The sequence below is a fragment of the Coturnix japonica genome, chromosome 14, assembly GCF_001577835.2.
Source record: "Coturnix japonica isolate 7356 chromosome 14, Coturnix japonica 2.1, whole genome shotgun sequence".
Taxonomy (NCBI): Eukaryota; Metazoa; Chordata; class Aves; order Galliformes; family Phasianidae; genus Coturnix; species Coturnix japonica.
The window spans coordinates 6,869,066-6,886,805 of NC_029529.1; the positions used below are offsets into that span (position 1 = coordinate 6,869,066).

Here is a 17,740-nt window from a genome sequence, read left to right on the forward strand (position 1 = left end):
ATTTCTGAAAGCATGGAAAGCCTATTCAGAAATCTACAAGTGAGGAAGAAATCTGGTGCTGTGCTCAACTACAGCTTCTCAGGTGCCTGTTTGGCTGTGCTTTGCCCTGTGCACAGTGAGCTGAGCCTTCCTGCGGCTGCGCTGCTGCTGCAGTGAGAGCGAACCCTTCGCACACGTACACTTATCTGCCTGATGCAATCAGTCCATTTGGGGGAGAGAGCTAAACTATTAAAGAGCCTAAGTCAAGTACCTGAGACACTTTCCACTTTTATTAGTTGTCAGACGCCCTCAATAAACCAGCAGTAACTGGAATAGTAAACTGTCCCTGTCCTGCCAGAGTACACGCTGTTCCAATTTGCCATCGGGGTGAGAAGGGGCGAATCTCATTGTTTGTGCCTCTCCCATCTTTCTCCTGCCTCGCAACTGGAAAGTGAGGGTTTCTGTGGCTGTCTCACCTGCTGTTACTGCAGTGCAGAGGGCAAATGGCCCCGGGCAGGCACCCAGCTGGGGCCAAAGGTGCCTGGAGCTGAAGTTGCTGGGGCTGGAGCTGCCTTGTGCTCAGTGTGGCAGCAGCAGCTCAAGTCAGGGCTGTGAAGATTCCCGGTGTGTCTAAAAGCATCTCATCGTGAAACTTTTAAGACTGAGTTAAGGCAATTAATATTCTAGGGCTTTGTTATCTTGTAGCTGTGTGCACTTGTAATTAAGGGACTGACTTTTGTCAGTTTTTGAATGCTGAAGTTCCTTGCAGCTGTGATACATCAGTGATAGTGTAGCTTAAGCAAAGGAGTCATTGTCCCCAGTAGGTGAATAGTAGGAAGCAACAGTGCTCATAATTGCAGATGTAGGTATGACAATAAGAAATGGTGATGCTGGTTGCTCTTCATATACCTGCTCCCTTCAGCTCCTCGCCTTCTATGCTTGTAACACCACGGTGGGCCACGTGAAGGCATTTTCCTATGGGGATGGTGAGGCGTAGCCCCCACTTGCTGATCACATGAAGCCTGGACCTGGAGACCCATCACTTCTTCAGCCCTTCAGTAGCCAAAGGAACTTGAGCCGTGAAATCAATTTACTGTTTGAACACTCAGGGACTTCGTGCTCCAGGCAATTAGTCAAGGTAAATCTGTCCCTCTGTATCTTTCTTTGTTTGTTGATAGGCGCAGGAAAGGAAATGTAAGCATAAAAGCTGTGGGCAGTGGTAACTGGTTCCAGCCCATGTGAATGTGGCAACCTGGAACAGCCTCCTGCTTTAAGAACAGCTTGTCACGGGAGGCTGCTGGGATTTCAAGAACTTTGCTTTTCTGACCCGTGCTTCCACCTGTGTGTGTGTGCAGGCTGGGACCCCTCACCTGTTGGAAACACAGGAAACGGGCTGTGCAAATGGCAGTAACAGAAATGGGCAAAACAACAGTGAGCTCCGCAAGAAGCGGCTGCATCCAGGTCAGCATTTCACCCCACCTGTTTTGGTGCATGGTTGTCACAGTTCGGTGCTCAGTGTGCACAAGATGAGGTGCTTTGTGCTATGGATGTGTGTCCAGACATGGGAGCACCGTGGGAGGTGGTTGGTGGCAGCTGGGCTCGCTGCCTCTGTGGGCAGCTCTGAGACCCGCGGGCAGGGAGGTGCTGGGACCCGCGGTTGCTGTGCTGGGAACCATGCCCAGGACATCATGTTCCTGGCCCTGTGATTTACCCACACGATCATGTTTCCTCTTGAGGTTGTGCACAGGTACTTCAATAAAGCAGATCATTGGTGTGGAGGAGGTGGTGGTGGTGGTGGTGGGCACAGTGGCCCTGGGGAATGCATGGTGTGAACCCAGCCAGGCATGGGAACCAAACGTTCCCAGATCAGCCCCTTGCCCACGAGCTGCTGCTCAGCGCCTGGTGCCAGCAGGAACTTCTCCAATAGAGACTTTTCAATGAATTTGTTTGTTTATTGCTGAGAATAGCACTGTGAATGGCTTGGCACTTCCTCCCTGCACCTGAAGCTTTATCGCGTCTGGAGTATTTATCTCTGACACACATTAACTGGCATGCCCACCTGCAGGCAGCATTAACAGTTCCTGAGCAGCAAACCCAGACTACAAACAGAGTGTGCGAGGCCTCCAAGCAGCAGAGGGATGTTCTTTCCACTCTGTTTACATTAGCGTCACTTAGACATGGAAATACCATGACCTCAAGCCAAAAGCAGCTTAGATCCTGTGGTCCCAGTTCAGCTCTCAGTGCAGACCCCTTGGAGCACTGGGAATGCTGTCCCCAACCAGTGGGCTGTAGCAATGCCTGCCTGCACTGCCAGCACTGCCTCCTTGGCCCCAGCATCTTCCAGCTCTGTTGCTCCCAGGAGCTCAGCACCCACTGAGCCGGAGCTGTGCACAACCATGTTGTGTTGTAGAGAAGTAGCAACCCACTGCTGTATACTAGCACCAATGCATACCAGCTCCAAGAGCGTGATGCTGACTGAAATTTACTACAGGATTTATTAGATAGAGCTTCTTCAGTGAGTGTCTGAGGGAAGGGGAGGAGGTGAGGGCTGCTGGCTCCCTGATTTGGATGGAGCTCTGGTGGTCACTCAGCCCAAACCGAGACATCCCCATGGTGGTTGGCTGCAGGATGCTGCTCTTCACCCTCAGTGTCACTGTCTGTGCCCGGGTTGTGCAGTGTCTGCACACGCAGTGAGTCGTAGTTGGGTGGGGGGGTGCCGGGCTCAGGGGGCAGTGCCTCTCCCTGCATCGCAGTGCTGGTCTCCTCGTGCTGGAAGCCCAGGTTGGTGTGAGCCTCCACCAGCTCTGACACTGTTGGTGGCATGTCTGGGTACCGTGCCTGCGCACGCTTCTGCTTCAGGCCCTTGCACCAGCTGATAATGTTGATTACGGTGATCCACAGTGAGTCGATGATGATTTCCCCGAACTCAATGAGGCACAGCACGGAGCCCCCCATCCAGAACCCAAACTGACCTCCCAGGCTCGACAGCAACCACACGATCTGCAGGTAGGAGCAGGGAGGAGATGTGATTAAGGCTGAGCTCGTGGCACTGCACCAGCACCATGTGGACACTCACCGTGGTGGCAGCTGACTCTGAGATGGTCCGGTAGTTGTACTCCTGGAAGTAAATGTTCAGCTTGATGATGCCATTCCTGTAACACACAAAGTGGGAGCTCCAAGCAAACCTGCACTGCAGGTGTCCCACGCGTGCATCTCATCTGCACGTGGGGATGGGCTGCTCCAAGCCATGCTGTAACTGCTTGCAATGCAAACCTCTGCCTGGTGCAGGGAAAGGTTAAGAAGTGCTCCTGGCTGTGAAGCACGTGCTGGGGGACAGGTATGGTTCTGCTCCTGAGCAAACACGTGTGCACCCAGAGCTTTCTGTGGGGCTGTCTGATTGGGTTTTCCCTACCTGCCTTAATCAGTGCAGAGCTCCTGCTCTGTCCTGGCTGCTTGTGCTGTGTGGGTATGGAAGGAACTGGTGGCCTGAGTCCCAGCTAGTCATTGCTCGCTGTCTGCCCTGCACTCAGTGGGTCGCAGCACACATACAGCATGTGGGAGCCTGGGTGGTGCTGGTGGGTGTTTGCTCACCATGCACAAGTTGAGCATCTCTTTGTTTCGCTCTGTTTTGTTTCCAAGGCCCGGCATGAGGGCAGGACTGGGTTAGGGCTTTGTACCACCCCAGAGGGCTGTGTTGCAATGTGTGGGTTAATGCAAGGCCTCCACAAGAACTGGCTTGTCAGGCAGGCTAAGCAGTGAGTGCTGTGGGAGCTGTCTGTGCTCCCACATCTGGCCATTCCTTTCCTCCCCATAATTCAGGGCTTTGGTTATCAGTGGATAACTCATCGGTGCAGCCCCGTCCTGCTACTGTTGGCAGAGCCTACATGGGTATAAAGGGCCACATGCAGCCATCCAGGAGCTGAACCCCAGCAGCTCAGCGCTTCAGGCTGCTGCAGGCAGCCAATTGGGTATGTGTGGTTAACGTTCCTCTTGCTTTAACTGCATGTTTGGGTCTGTGTCTGGCCCAGCTCGTTCTGATGGGGAGCAGAGCAAGTGCATGAAGCGCAGCTGAGGATCGCTTTATGTATCTTCCAGGCAAGCGCGTGCCACAGCTTGTTCTCCCGTCTGCGTTAGCGCGTGTGCTCTGGCTGGTGGCCAAGGCTCATGTAAATCTAATGTTAACAGGCGCAGTAGAGAAGATAAAGTGGTTGTTCCTTTCACTTACCTGTCCAGAGTCACATTTGTTGACATATCCCTTTCATAAGACAAAATATGGAAAATCCAGTCCTAGGAAAACAGAACTCGTTCAGAGCCAAGGAGCAGCATTCTGGCTGAGCACTTGCCAGGGCAGGAGCCCAGCGAAGGAGGAAACCTGTCCTGAATAGTCCTGTTCTAATGCAGCTCTGTTGCATTAACAGCACAAGGAAGGGTTGCGCAAGGCTGTGCCACCGTAGCGTTTCACCCCTGGTGCCAGGCTCTGTTTGCTGGCTGAACGTGTGTAATTGAGCACCGAGGCTCTGGCTACCTGAACATTAGCTCTAAAAATACAGAGTGATTCACGCGGTTACCAACAGGTGGTTATTAATGGCTGCTTCAAAACAAGAAACTGGAGTTACCTCGGAAGCCTCAGAGGGCCAGTCTGCCATGGAGATGGTCATCTTGTACTGCGTGTCACTGGAAAGAGGAAAGGAGAGTGTGAGTACTGGGCTTCCCCTGTTGGGAGTCATTGGGGCTTCAGTGCTGTTTAGACAGCAGCCCCACGTGGGTTTCTGCAATTTTAAAGAGGTGAGGATTGATGGGAGATGAAATGCAGGATTCCCTCCACCGTTACAGCTGCCAGAAGTGGTTTAAGCACTTACTTGCACGTTTCCTTACAAGAGTCAATGCAAATTTGTCTGTGCTTTATGCTGGATCTCAGTGACGAATAGCAATACGCTGTTTGGTGAGAAGAAGTCACAGCATTGGTTTAGATAAGAACCCCACTTACTGGATTGTGTTAATTCCCCCTACTCAGTATTTCAATATGAGCATGCTGCACAAGTTTGCTTTCTTCCCTCTAAGAGAAACTCAGAGAGGAGCAAGGGCTGCAGTGCCAGCCAAAGCAGTTCAGCTGCAGGACTTGCAGCAGCAGCGATGCATGGTCTGATCCCTCCCTCCTCACTCCCGTGCCCTGGGAGCTGTGTGGTTGACTTTGTTCATGTCCTTACCCCAGCCAGGGTTATCTTCATTATTGCAGTAAGTTATTCCTTCTGGTAAAGGAAACATGTAGTGACCACATCCACAGGTTTCCGTCATGTGGTTCTGGAAACAGGAGCGCAGGCAAGCCTGGAAAAAGGGAACAGGGAGCTGCTTACAAGGGGAATGGACTTTCCTGTGTTGCTTTGAGAACTGCCCTGCTCCGGGCACACTCCTTACTCTGGTTCTCCTGCACAGAGCAGAATGCTCTGGGGCTGTGTGTGGTTAGAGGCCAGCACTGCTGTGGGGCTCTGCTGCTGCTGTGGGGCTGTGCTGTAGCCCCTCCAATCAGTCATCCAGTGGGGGATGCACCGGGATGATGAGGTGGGTGAATTAGCCAGCATGTTTAAAGTTGCTCTGCAATGACGCTTTTCCTTACGGTGCATTTTTACTACTACTCTGGATTTTAGAACATTTTAGTGGCAAGTAAAATAGAGGTAATTCTCCTTGCAGGTATAGAAGGAGTTATTGTAGGGTTTTGTGGCAGCGATTTAGAGATTCCAAAATGGAATAAAAATGCCTTATTTTATCCACAGATACGTGTTGTCTCCGGGCTTCCTATTGCGTGCTGACAAAGGGCTGGTTTTCACTTTAAAGCCAAGGCTTTAGGAACATTTTGACATAAAGAGCAGGTTTTAGAACTCGGAATGATCTCATCTGGGCATCTGCTTCTCTCCTGGAATGGAGAGCAGCTGTAGTGCCGTCAGCTCAGCGAGGTGTGACGTTAATCAGCAGAGATCCGAGTGGGATTTGTCATGAAACAATGCACAAAGCAATAACAAAGTCTATGAGAAGGTAATTGAATTGAAGAGCTTTGGCAAGGCAGGGCAAGTGGAGAGCGTCTGCGTAGTATGAAATGCGTGTAGAGTTTGCTATGGAAAAGGTTTTGCTGAGGGGTCTCTGAAGGGACATAATGATGTGGGCACAGGAGCATGGTGAGCATTTAGCAACTTCTAAGTAATAATGCAATCATTTCAAGTATTTACTTAAAGGTTATACAAGCATCTTAGAAGAAAAGGTGAAGTGATCCACTTGTTGGAATTACATAAAGTCAGAAATATATATATATATCTAACCTCGCTAACCAAAGCCCTTCAGCCCATCTGAGATGTATCCCTCAGCCATCTGTAAATAACCCCAAAATGGTTTTGATGTTTTCCTTATTGCGGGGTCTCACCCTCAGAACTGCTTCTCCCTTCTGTTACAGCCTGTTACAAATTAACCAGCGCTCCCTGTTTGCACTGTTTTTATTAGGGAGTCAAGGTTTACAAACACTCAACTTTCTCATCCCAATTTTAAAGTGAAGAAAAGACAAAGCTCTGTCTTCACATCCTGCACAAAACAAGTGGCCTTCTCAGCGTGAGAAGGGACTTATTTCTCTTGAGAAGGATTAGGAGGAGCAGGGAGCAATCCCTGCAGCATTCATTGCAGCTGGGATAAACCCTATTCCTTGCTGCGTGAGCTGCATGGCAGTGAGAAAGGTGGTTGTCTGCCAAAGCAGCGTTACTAACCTCTTGATGTAAGTCTTAATAATTGTGTTATTAGGTTTTCATCCTGCGACACAGCATTATTTCCACCAGATTGTTTCCAAACCTGGGGCTGCTGCATGCTCAGACTTGAGTTCTGAATTACTGCGCTTCCTTTGCTGTTGTTGCTGAGGCTGTGGGAGCCTGGCATGCCTGGCACAAATTGTAACTGTTCTGAGGATTTTCCCTAAAAGCCGTGTTTGATTTACAGTCCCGTTTTACCTGTATGGAATAGGAAGTATTGTATTCGCTGTAGAGGTTCTTTACTGGGACGTCAGACCCGTTCATGGTGCAGTCGCTGTAGGGATAGCCCATCCGCTCCAGCTCATCCTGCAGGAAAACCCAAACAGCAAAGCTCTGAGCTATGCCAGCACGCACAGGAGGAGCTACGCTTTCCAGGGCTCCCGTAAGGCTTTGATAAAGCACTTTGCCAGGACAGTTACATAAAAGTCTCCATAAACCGTTCCAGCCCACAGCTAGTGTGTGCCTTGACTCTTTTGGTTTGAGCCAGTTCAGCCAAGACTTAAAACAAACTTGGTTGCGGTCCCATCAGATAACATTATTCTCAGACAATCTGCTCTAGAGGAATGCCACACATACCACTAACACACCGATGGAGGTTTCTGTCCCAGCCATTGCATAGATGCCCTGATCCTTAAGGAAAGGGAAGCTCTTCTGTTGGTGCAGCATCAGCCGTGCCCCGGCGGCAGACGACAGGTAGGGGATGTAGTCCTGCTGGCTGATGTCCAGGATTAACTTCAGCCCTGTGACAGCAGGCAAAATAATCAGAGCAGGAAACTGGAGTCTTTGGTTAAAAAGTACTACGAGCATCTTTTCCTCTCCCTGTGCACAGGAATCTCCATCCCTTGAGGGGAGAACCTGCATCTGTCTGTTGCATTGCCCTTATGTGTGCTTAAATAAATGGCAAATGCACAGAATGGAAGCATCCCATTGAATGTTCAGCCATTCCCTCATGCTTTGGCTGGTCAGACGTTATGCTTCTGCTAGCTGCAGTCACACCAATTGTCTCTATGCAGTCAAGTTTCCTGTTGGGGCCTTATCCCCCCTGGAAAAGCTATTCCCTGCTCTAGTGATCTAGAGAAACAGACATCATAGATCTGTTACTGGTAACAGAAGTTCCCAGCACTTCTGTTCCTTTAACTCCTCCTGCTTCAATGGAGCTTTCTCTTACCAAACTCGGCTCCTGGGTTGGAAGAATTCAAAGCCTCTTTGTCCATGCCCCAGTTAAAGATGTAGCAGTTACCGTGGTCTGGGTGATAAATTTGGGTGAAATTCCTGGAAGAATCATACACGTCAAACTGTGACTCGGGGAGAACTTAAAGGTTATAGAATACTGTATCTGGTGAGGCTGGATTTGGGCAGCTAGGTCTGGGATTCGCTTTAAATTGCTTCATTTGTTCAACACTTGCATAGAAATTTCAGCTGACTTAATTTCAATCAATCTGCTGTTGAAAAGAAGAAAAGCCAGGTACTGGCATGGGCTGAAGTGCAGCTGGTGAGGATAACGATTTGTCGTAATGGAAAGGAATACTTTGTCATGCAGATGAGACCAAAAAATACTGGCTTGCTCTGAGCTCTGCTAACAGGCTTCGGCTGGTGTTACACCTCACTCTTGGACAATAGTTCTCTGTTGTTCTCTGTGCAGAAGTGGCATTGCTGGCAGGGCTGCCTGCAGCCTGAGCTGCTGCTGTGCACCCATGTTTATCAAAACTGTGTGTAAATTTGGCATTCACAAGAAACAGAGATGGATAAAATGCATCTCTCAGAGCCTTGTGAAAAAGAGAGTGAAATTGCTGGCAGCTGATTATTGCTAAATACCTCAGGAAGCCCTCATGGGTGTTGGTAAGTCACAAGCAAAACAGCCCATCCAAAACCAAGCCAGTGCTATCCTCTAATACTGTTACAGCCAGGATCATGTCCTGAAAGCCTCTGGGAACTGCCATTAGACTTAAGGACCAGTGGAGATCTTTCCATTAACTGAGATACAAAAAGGCTGTCATGCCTTTAGCATCCCACAACATCCCTGTGTGCCAGGAAGGGCAGGATGCTCAGCATCCACCTACTTGTAGTTGCAGGGTTCGGCCCCATAGAGACACGCCAGGATCATGTCTTCTGCCTGGTATCCCATCCTAATCCTCTCCTGCAGCGGCACTTTGGACAGGATGCTGGTGGACTGCAGGATGTACCACTCGGTCACCGCCTGCGCCGCGCTGGTGAAGTTCCTGTAGGTGCAGTTGTTGGAGCCCTGGTGGCTGCACTGGAGACACACACGGTCAGGTCTCCCCATTCCCCCCCAGGGCACACCCTGCTCCATGCCACCCCATCCACTGTCCTCATGAGAGCAAACAGGGGAGCTGTGGAAGCAGCGGTCTCAGCTGGGTGTGCTCAGCAGACACTTCCCTGGGGCATTTCTCTGTTGGACAAGTTGGCCCCAGAAGTTACCAACCCGTGCTTACAGTGATCATCACATAGGGGCTTAGAAATACTTTCAGCTATAGGCTTTCTGCAGCACCCCCTTACCAGCTTCACTGCCAGTTTGTACTTCTTCTCCTCAGACGTTGTGTTGGTAGGGGCAGGAGGAGCAGCAGTCTGGTTCCCTGCAGCGCTCTGGTTGGTCTCAAAGATCTCCACGATGACTGGGTTGTCCTTGTCCTGCTCATCGATGAGCACCAGCGGGATCTGGTTCCAGAGCTCCAGGTCCAGCCCATCGGTGGCGTTGCTGCTGTTCAGCAGCAGGGGTGAGATGGGGTCCCCATGTGTGGGCTGCAGGATCCTCTCCAGTGCCGCCTCAATGAGCTTGTCCAGCTCCTTCAGCAGGGGCCTCACCTCTGAGTACCTGCGGGGACACATGGGGAGGGTAGCAGTGGATGGCAGCCCCCACACTAGGAACACCCCATGCTGCAGATGTGCTGCACAGCAGCAGGATGCACCGGCAGCCAGAGGCACAGGGACCCTGTGCTGCCAAATCTGTTGTGTTCACACAGAACTGCACGGCTCTATTGCAGTGATTTGCTGTAGTTTACACAAAACACTTCTTGCAAGGAGAGAGGAAAAACCAACTGATCCCTGTGTGTCAGTCGGGAGCATCTCACCTTGCATGACTCTATTGCACGGGTATAAATTTGAAGTGACTCCACCAAAGATCTGTTGCTCCTTTGAAATCACAGCTGAATTATATTACTGTAGCTCAGGGCTGATACTGCTGTTTAACTAGCTGTTAATGGCTGAGTGTGTGTGATAAGGGAGACGTTCGTGGTAAGGAAAAAGAAAGAAAGGGATTGTGGGGAGAGATCACGAGACTGATTTGGATTGTGACAAGTTAGTTGAACTTCAAGTTTTTTTTCTGAGCCAGGGAAAGTTTACAAGGAGGCAATAACCATTATTAGATTAACTGATACGGTAATGAGAACAGACAAACCCGCAGGTACACAAACCCTTCTCTGGATCTCAGCCAATTGTTTTTATATTGTGCTCATTTGTTTGCTTTTCTGTGCCACTCCGTGAGTCAAAGAACCATTTTCACTGATGCTCCTAATGTATCTGAGCCAGGAACAGACCCACGGATCTTTGGCCAGCAACACATCTGAGTGTGCTAATGTGGGGTGAGCTGGAGGAAGCACAGCTTACTTGAAAGGGTTGGCATTGCAGACTGTGACTGCTGGGAACTTCATGGTCTTAAAGCCAATAGAGAGCGATGAGGTGACGTTGTAGGAAAGGTAAGTGTTGATGAGGATTCCCCACTGCCAGAAGACCAAGGAGGCGAAGAGCAGCGTTAGGAAGAACCACATTACTTTCTTCTTTGGCCCCTCCTTGATGATGCGCTTAGGGCCATGCGTGTTGGTGTTGTCGCAGTACCAGACCAGCAGCTCCTTGTAGGTGTAGCCAGGGCCCTTCTGGAGGCGGTGCAGGGCCCGGACAAAATATTTCTTCAGATTCATCCTGTTGTCTGCAAGTGGGAAAATGAGGTCAGAGCAGCTGCTGGGAAACACAGGGCTTGCATTGCTGTGTGCTGACATGGCTGGGGGTCACAGCCTGGGGGGATGTGGGACAGCCCATGGGAGCTGATCACAAGCTGCAGTGGGACTGGGCTTAGTGCTCATGGGGCTCAATGGAGTATTTCTTAAATGGATGAGGAGAAAGTATCCAGGGATACCAGAGCAGTGGTTGGGGGGGGGTCGGGTGGAGGGAAGAGGATGTAGAAAGGGCAGACTCTTTCCCAGGACCAAGAATGCTGCTCAGTATGTGCTGCCTGCCACAAGAAGAACAATAGATGTGTGGTTTTTTTTTTTTCCCCACCAAATTCCTTTGTCTTTAAGATAATATCGGTATGTTTCCACCGCTCATGTGAGGGATGCTGCATATTTTACATTCATATTGTGAGTAAATAGAACATTTTGTGCTGCTGTTTTTAAGGCGAGAATTTGTGTTACTAAATCTTAATATCCTGGGGCAGGATTTCAAAACAGTCAGTTACCTGGAGGATTCCTCAGCCCTCAGCTGTGGGAGAACAGAACCAGAGATCAGTGTTGAGCCCATCACAGCATCTTGTGCTCATACAGTACTATTTCCATTGAGGCACAACCTGAGGCACAAGGCAGCAAATGCTGCACTTTTGTATCTGAATGAAGTCCCTGCTGCCAGGCTTGAGCCTGCCTGCCTCTTTGTTCAGTTCTATGGGTGTCATGCACACATTTAGGCTCCGTCTTGAGTTAATTTCTGTTTAACTGCCAAATCTGAGTGTGCTGTTCCTGGCTACCAACAGCAATAGGAAGCACTGTGGTAGCAAAGGCAAAGCAGCTTCACATGGGGTTTAAGGATCAGGAGCCTCCCAGTTTGCTTCATCTGCTCAGCAGCCATACAAACACTGCACTGAAGGATGGCATTGTCACTTTTAAAGTTATGTTCATAGGATCATAACATGGCTTGGGAGGGACCTCAGAGATCATCCATTTCCAACCCACAGGAAGGGTTGCCAACTCATAAAGCAGGCACCAGGTGCCCATCTATGGCCTTGGGCACCTGCAGGAATAGGGCACGGCTCTCTGGACAGCAGTGCCATGGCCTGTCTGCCCTCTGAGTGAAAAACTCCCCCTGCCATCCAATCTCAGAGGGCACTGCCACTGCCCTCACCTCCCTGTGGCCACAATCCCAGCACCATCCTAATGAAACTCCTCCACCTCAGCAGTGAGATCAGGCTCCCACGTTACGAAATGACAGTGCTGGCTGTGTTTAGTTCGCTCCCGGCTCTTCCCAGGGCAGTCACCATTTACAGGAAATAAAGACATCAGCAAAACTCAGCACACTGCTGGAAACTGTAGGGTGATACTGGGGCTGTAAAATCACCCCAGCAGCGCCCAGCCCTGATACTGCAATTACTGCACACTTTCTCTGCTGATGCATACTGCAGTCACCGCTCTCTGCTCACACACTGTGTTCTCCAGGGCTGGAGCAGCAGCAGCTGGCAGCAAGGAGTTGGCCATGTCCTCCTGGGGAGGGCAGTGATGCTCTCCAATGGTGCTTTTGCAGCTCACAGAAAAGGCTTTTACCCCATTGTAAGGTCACAGGATGGCATTTAGCAGGAAAGTGGAGTGGCACCACATCACTGCCAATGGAGCCCCCATGCCCAGGGTACAGCATGTCCAGTGGGGTTGGTTCTGCCCTGCTTTCTGCCTCTGCAACAAGGCGGCAACCAGCAGCTCATGCCTGCTATGTGCCTCCCAGCCTTTGCTGAGTGTGTGCAGCGCTGAGGAGCAGCACCAGGCAGAGGTGCAAAGCACCACCTGGCTCCCTGCAGTGGGTTAAGTGCCCCCATCTATCCCACCTCTCTCTGCCACTCCACTTCCCACAGCATCATTGTCTCCAGGGGCAGTGAGAAGTCTCACTCCTCGCACGGCAGTACAGTCACATTGCTGAGAGTCAGCTCCGCTGCCGGGGCACTGAGCAACGCAGATCCCATGGTGCGGAGGGCCAGAGCCCCCGGCAGCTGCCCCCAGGCCCTGAACAGGAGCGTCCCCAAAGGCAGCGGACAGAGGAACGCTCAGAGAGAGCTGCGGTCTATTTCCATACCTCTTATCGGTGAGATTAAGGTATGAAAGCCGTGTGTAAACAGAGGGTAAATCAGTCCGGCTGCGCCCAGCAGCGCAGCGCATCCAGCGCGCTGCTGGCACCGGGAGCTCCGCCGGTGTCTGAGTGTCAGCCCGGCAGCTCACCCCGAGGGACTCCGTGACTGAGCGAGCATTTCTCATCACACAACGAATGTCAACAAAGAAATACGCTGAAATATTTTTTCTCCTTCTGCGAGCAGCGCTACACCTGCCGGGATGGTAACCTCAGCCTTAGCTGTGGGAGGCAGAACAGCACAGGCTAAACGTTACAGCTCGGGCTGTTCACAGATGCCTGGAGCTCCGCACCGCTCGGCTCCGAACACCAGCAGAACGCTCTTAACGCTCTTGGCCTTTCCTACCCCCTCCGCTCACCCCCAAGTAATTTCTCACCAACGCTTTAGCAGCCGGTGACCGGCGGCCCCGCACAGCGCTCCTTGCCCGGCTCCGCACGGCTCTGCCCGGCTCTCCGAGCACTGCGGGGCAGCCCCGCAGGAACAACCAAACCCCCCCCCCGTCCGTCCGTCCGTCCCCGGCTCCCACCGGGGCTCCGCCGAGCCGCCGCCTCCCCCGAGCCCCGCAGGACGGAGCCCGTAGGGTGGGAAAGAAGCGGTGGGGATGATACGCCGCCCGCAGCCGGCCCCGCGCTGCCCATCCCCGCCGCCCCCTGCCCGTACCTGCTCCGTCGCGTTGAGCCCCGATGCCACCGGGCCCCGCGGCGCCCCGCCCTTCCTCCCGCCCCGTGTCCCGCACGGCATCCGGAGCCGCCCAGCGCCGCCGCCCGCGCTCCTCCCGGGGCTGTTCCCCGCGTCCCGGCCCCGTGTCCTGCGCCTCCTCCGCTGCAGGCGCCTCCCGCCGCGTGTTTCCCAACGGGGGAGCGGCGGAGCCCCATTGGAAGGAGGCCCGCACCGGGGCTGGGTGGGCTGCGCTGTTAGTGCGCCGTGCCCGTATTGCCGGGGGGCTTTGGCACCGCAGCCGAACTGCACAGCACAGACGGTTCCGAACGGCTCCATAAGATCGGTTATGGCGTTTTATTTTTATTTTTTTTCTTTTCTTTTCTTTTTTTTCCCCTCACTTTTCTGTTCCGGAGCTCCCCTGGCAGCTGTGTTTAGCAGCAGGACGCTGCTGGGCACGCTTTCCCGAGGGTGTTTTGTACATCGCCGCCTTCACGTGCGGACTATGGAGAGTGTTGATGCTTAAACAGAAGGCAGCGGTGGCCACCTCCTGCCCGGTACGAGGGACCTCCGCCTCCCTGACTCGATAGCAAAGCCGCAGTGCCGCGGTGTGGGGATAACGCCCGGCGCATCCCCATCAGGGAATGGGAATGAGGCCCTTAGAGCCATAAATCACCGCTCAGCGTTGTAAAACACAGTCGCTCCTTGTTAGGCAAAGTAACCACGGCTCCGTGCTGGATCAGAACTCGATCAGACCTTCTGGAGTGTGCCCACGTTTGGTTGTTTGGGAACAAAAGGGATTTTTATTTCTAAATTGCACAAGCGCACCTCCAGCCGTGAGGTCAGACGTGGAATGCAGGATCGTATTTAAGCAGTGTTTTCAGGTGAAGCCAGCACGAACAGGTTTGGTGGTGAACACCAGCACTCACCCGGCCTATAACCTCTGTCCTGTCAAAATAATTGCCCTTCTATTGCTGCTGATCTCCCTACAGAACAATGTCTGCTAGCAGCACTGGCAGCCCTGATGGTTCAACACAGCCAGTGATGGAGGTGACCTTGAGTTTTGCTCGGCCTGCTGGCGTGTCCCCCACTTGCTTCTTGAGAGAGTTTATTTCATAAGCAGAAACCTGCTGCTAAAAACACAGCTGGGAGGCAGGCGGCGGTGCCCCCACACCACACCATTGTGCTCCCACTCTGCACAGCAGGGCATTAAGTGCTGCTGGTGTCTGCTAAACACAGCTGGGAAATGGGATCTGGGGACAGCCTGTGCTGAAAGTATCAGCTGGCCTTGGTTGTGTCTGGAAAGGTGAAAATGTTGTAATGATGAAGGTGGAAAAGGCTCCTGGGGTGGCTTCTAGGATGAGGTAGGTCACCCTGGTGACACTGATCTCCCACTGTGGCCTCTAGTAAGGGGATGGGAAAACACCCAGAGAGTGCTGCAGGTGCCGTGGTGTTACTGTGCATTCGTGGCCCCAGGCTGCCCACACCCCACAGCCTGGCACAGCGCTGCTGGTTCACAACACAGGGGGTGCTTGATGCCAGTGGGCAGGAGCTGCGGGGTGCTGTGCAACACTGCTCACTGCTGCATTGATCACTTCTATCCAGACACCTGATGTCCCTATGGGACCAAGGAGGCAGCGCTGCCTGCAGTGCCCTGACCTGTGTGTCCTGTGCTGCCCATGGAAATGGCATCCCCTGTTCCTATATATGGTGCAAAGAGGCTAATTCAGCACTTTAATCTCTTGCTTTATCAGGTGCCCTTTCAGAAACGCCATTATTAAACAAAATAATACAGCGAGTAATTTAGTTTCAGCCCGTAAAGTTGCAGTCAAAAGATACTGAGCATCCAACCTGCAGAGCTGTTACACGGGCAATCACAGCATATAAAACCTTTTAACTAATCTCTGTTTGCGTTACAAAGATCAGGCAGTAAAATGGAGCCCGGTGAGGTTTACAGCCGGATCGCTGCCCGCGGGGCTGCCGGGCCATCCCAATGCACTGTGTTGTGTGACACCGAGGGGCAGACAGGGGGCAATGGGGGTGGGGAGGTGATGTGATGGGGCAGAGAGGCGATGGGGAGGCAGAGTGATGGGGTGATAAGGTGATGGGGTGATGGGATCACTGCCAGGGCTGCTGGGGTGTGGTTTCCATGCACACTCTTTCCATGCACAGCACAGATTTGGGGAGGTCCTGTTTGATTCAGAGAGTGAGAGGGGGGCAAACCTTATTTCAACTACAGACTGAGCAGTGAATGAACCTCAACCCATGGCTGCACACATCTTTGTGCCTTAAAACAGCCAGCACTCAGACAAGGGTTTGTCACAGGTGGTGATGTTCTCTGTGACGTGATGGGGAATTGGCTGCCCCGATTTGCTCTTTCTGCCATAAAATTTTAGCAGAAAAATTAACTTGGTGGCGACTGTGCGGCGCTGCTGAGGCACAGCCCATAATCCATCAGTGCTATAGAGGGGGAGTGCTGTGGAGGGCCCCAGGGCAGTGCTTTATGGTCCTTTCCCATGCTCTGGGGATAATATGTAAAATATTTTGTGACCAATGAACTTTTATAACGAGAAGGAGACGGAGGGATGATTGCTCGCAGCAATTACCTCAAGGAACTCGTTGTACCTTTCAGGATTGATTATGTAAACTTGGGTGAGAAGGTCTTAAAATATAACAGAGGAAGAACTGTAGCAATATTGCCCTATGAAAACACCGTGATTCATGGTGACTCTGAGCCGCAGCGGGCTTTAGCCGTGCTTCACAGCGATTGCATCTTCCGCCGGCACCGCAGCGTGCTTTTAGTTTCAGATGAGTTAATGCAGTGAATGCGGACGTTTTTCCATCTCAGGGAACATACCTGGGGAAAAAAAAACACGAGGAGAACGAGACAGAGGAATGGTCGTGGCTCAGGATGCTGCATGGGACTGAGCTTGGACAGTCAGCTTTAAAACCCCGGGTCTGATTTGGAGTTCACAGATTGACTGGAGGGCACCAACACACAGACTGGGATGCAGGAGAGGATGGAATGCCTGAACACACCACCCGTGGGCCCGGAGCTGGGCTGTTTTCATGTTTGCTGCTCCAGCTGTGTTGCAACCAGGCTGGGAGCAGAGCGAGTCCCAGCTCAGCTCTGAACTGAAGCGTGATCTCAGTGTGAGCCAGGGGAAGCGCCGCATTAGCAAGGAACTCGCCGCGCTGCATTCCGCGGTGCTCCGCGCTCAGCACAGTGCAGTGCCGGCCAACAACTGTGCCCATGCTGAGGTGCCCTGAGCACCGGGTGGGACAGAGCATGCCCCATGTCCGTGTCCATGTCCCATGTCCTGTATCTATGTCCCCCGTGTCAGTGTCCGTGTCTACATCCATGTCCCCAATCCCATGTCTCTTGTCTCATATTCATGCCCGCATCCATGTCCCCTATCCCATGTCTGGTGTCCCATGTCCCCTGTCCCATATCTACATTCATATCCATATCCCCTGCCTATTGCTGTGGTCCAGCTGCCCTATTTCTGTGCTTACTGTGCTGTGTGCCAGCATCCCTGTTCTTAACCAAGGGTTTTCCAGGGCTCAGTCATGGTGCCCTACACGCAGTGGGGTAATGGGGCTGTGCTCTGTATAGGTCAAAGCACCAGGCCAGGTGGGATGAGACCCTGGGCAGTCTGGTCTAGTACTAAATGGGGAGGTTGGTGGCCCTGCCTGTGGTAGGGGGTTGGAGATTCATGATCCTTGAGGTCCCTTCCAACCCAGGCCATTCTGTGATTCTGCCTTATCTGCTCTGGCACCATTTCATTACACTTTTCTTGGTCAGGATGAGTAAGTTCATGTCCTGAAAAAATGGAAGGTGAACAAGAAAGGCAATGCACATCTGTCCCTGTGTCACAGGTGGGGGCTGAGCCCCAAGGCCTTTCCCATAGGCACGTGCCAGAGATGCCTTTCCCCATCCCCGGCCATTTACATTAATGAGGCATTCAACCCTCAAACCTGTTTGTGGCCCACTGCCATGTCACTGCATGGAAGGGGACTCTCAGGTACCATCAGCCCCATCGATGCTGCACAGCCGTGTTGGTTGCAGCCCAGGAATGCAGAGGTCCCTTGGATGTAAGGAAGAAGCTGTTCACACTGTGAACAGTGGGGCAGGGTCCAGTTGCGAGGAGCACTTGGGGCTGGTTTAATTGAGGGGACTGGGGGGGGGGGGGGGAGGTGGAGG

The 17,740-nt window shown here is 52.3% G+C and overlaps 1 protein-coding gene across 1 annotated transcript; it reads right to left on the reverse strand.

Annotated features, from left to right (window-relative positions):
• Window positions 1–2,445: 2,445 nt before the first annotated feature.
• SCNN1B (sodium channel epithelial 1 subunit beta) lies at window positions 2,446–13,621 on the reverse strand. Its single transcript, XM_015877011.1, has 13 exons — window positions 13,540–13,621; window positions 10,389–10,707; window positions 9,282–9,597; window positions 8,825–9,018; window positions 7,933–8,036; window positions 7,341–7,504; window positions 6,963–7,070; window positions 5,187–5,304; window positions 4,839–4,914; window positions 4,596–4,653; window positions 4,205–4,266; window positions 3,056–3,131; window positions 2,446–2,979 (listed from the first exon to the last, which is right to left on the reverse strand). Exons 2-13 carry the CDS (start codon window positions 10,697–10,699, stop codon window positions 2,563–2,565), a joined length of 2,004 nt encoding a protein of 667 aa, XP_015732497.1. The 5' UTR covers window positions 10,700–10,707; window positions 13,540–13,621; the 3' UTR covers window positions 2,446–2,562.
• Between the last annotated feature and the right edge of the window lie 4,119 nt (window positions 13,622–17,740).

Excerpts from the sequence above, each read along its gene's own strand:
- SCNN1B (XM_015877011.1), bottom strand. The coding sequence starts at position 10,699 with ATGAATCTGAAGAAATATTTTGTCCGGGCCCTGCACCGCCTCCAGAAG. Across the intron at positions 8,037-8,824 it reads GCCGAACCCTGCAACTACAA|GAATTTCACCCAAATTTATC; the intron begins GTAGGTGGATGC and ends TGATTCTTCCAG. Across the intron at positions 4,267-4,595 it reads GGCCCTCTGAGGCTTCCGAG|GACTGGATTTTCCATATTTT; the intron begins GTAACTCCAGTT and ends CTGTTTTCCTAG.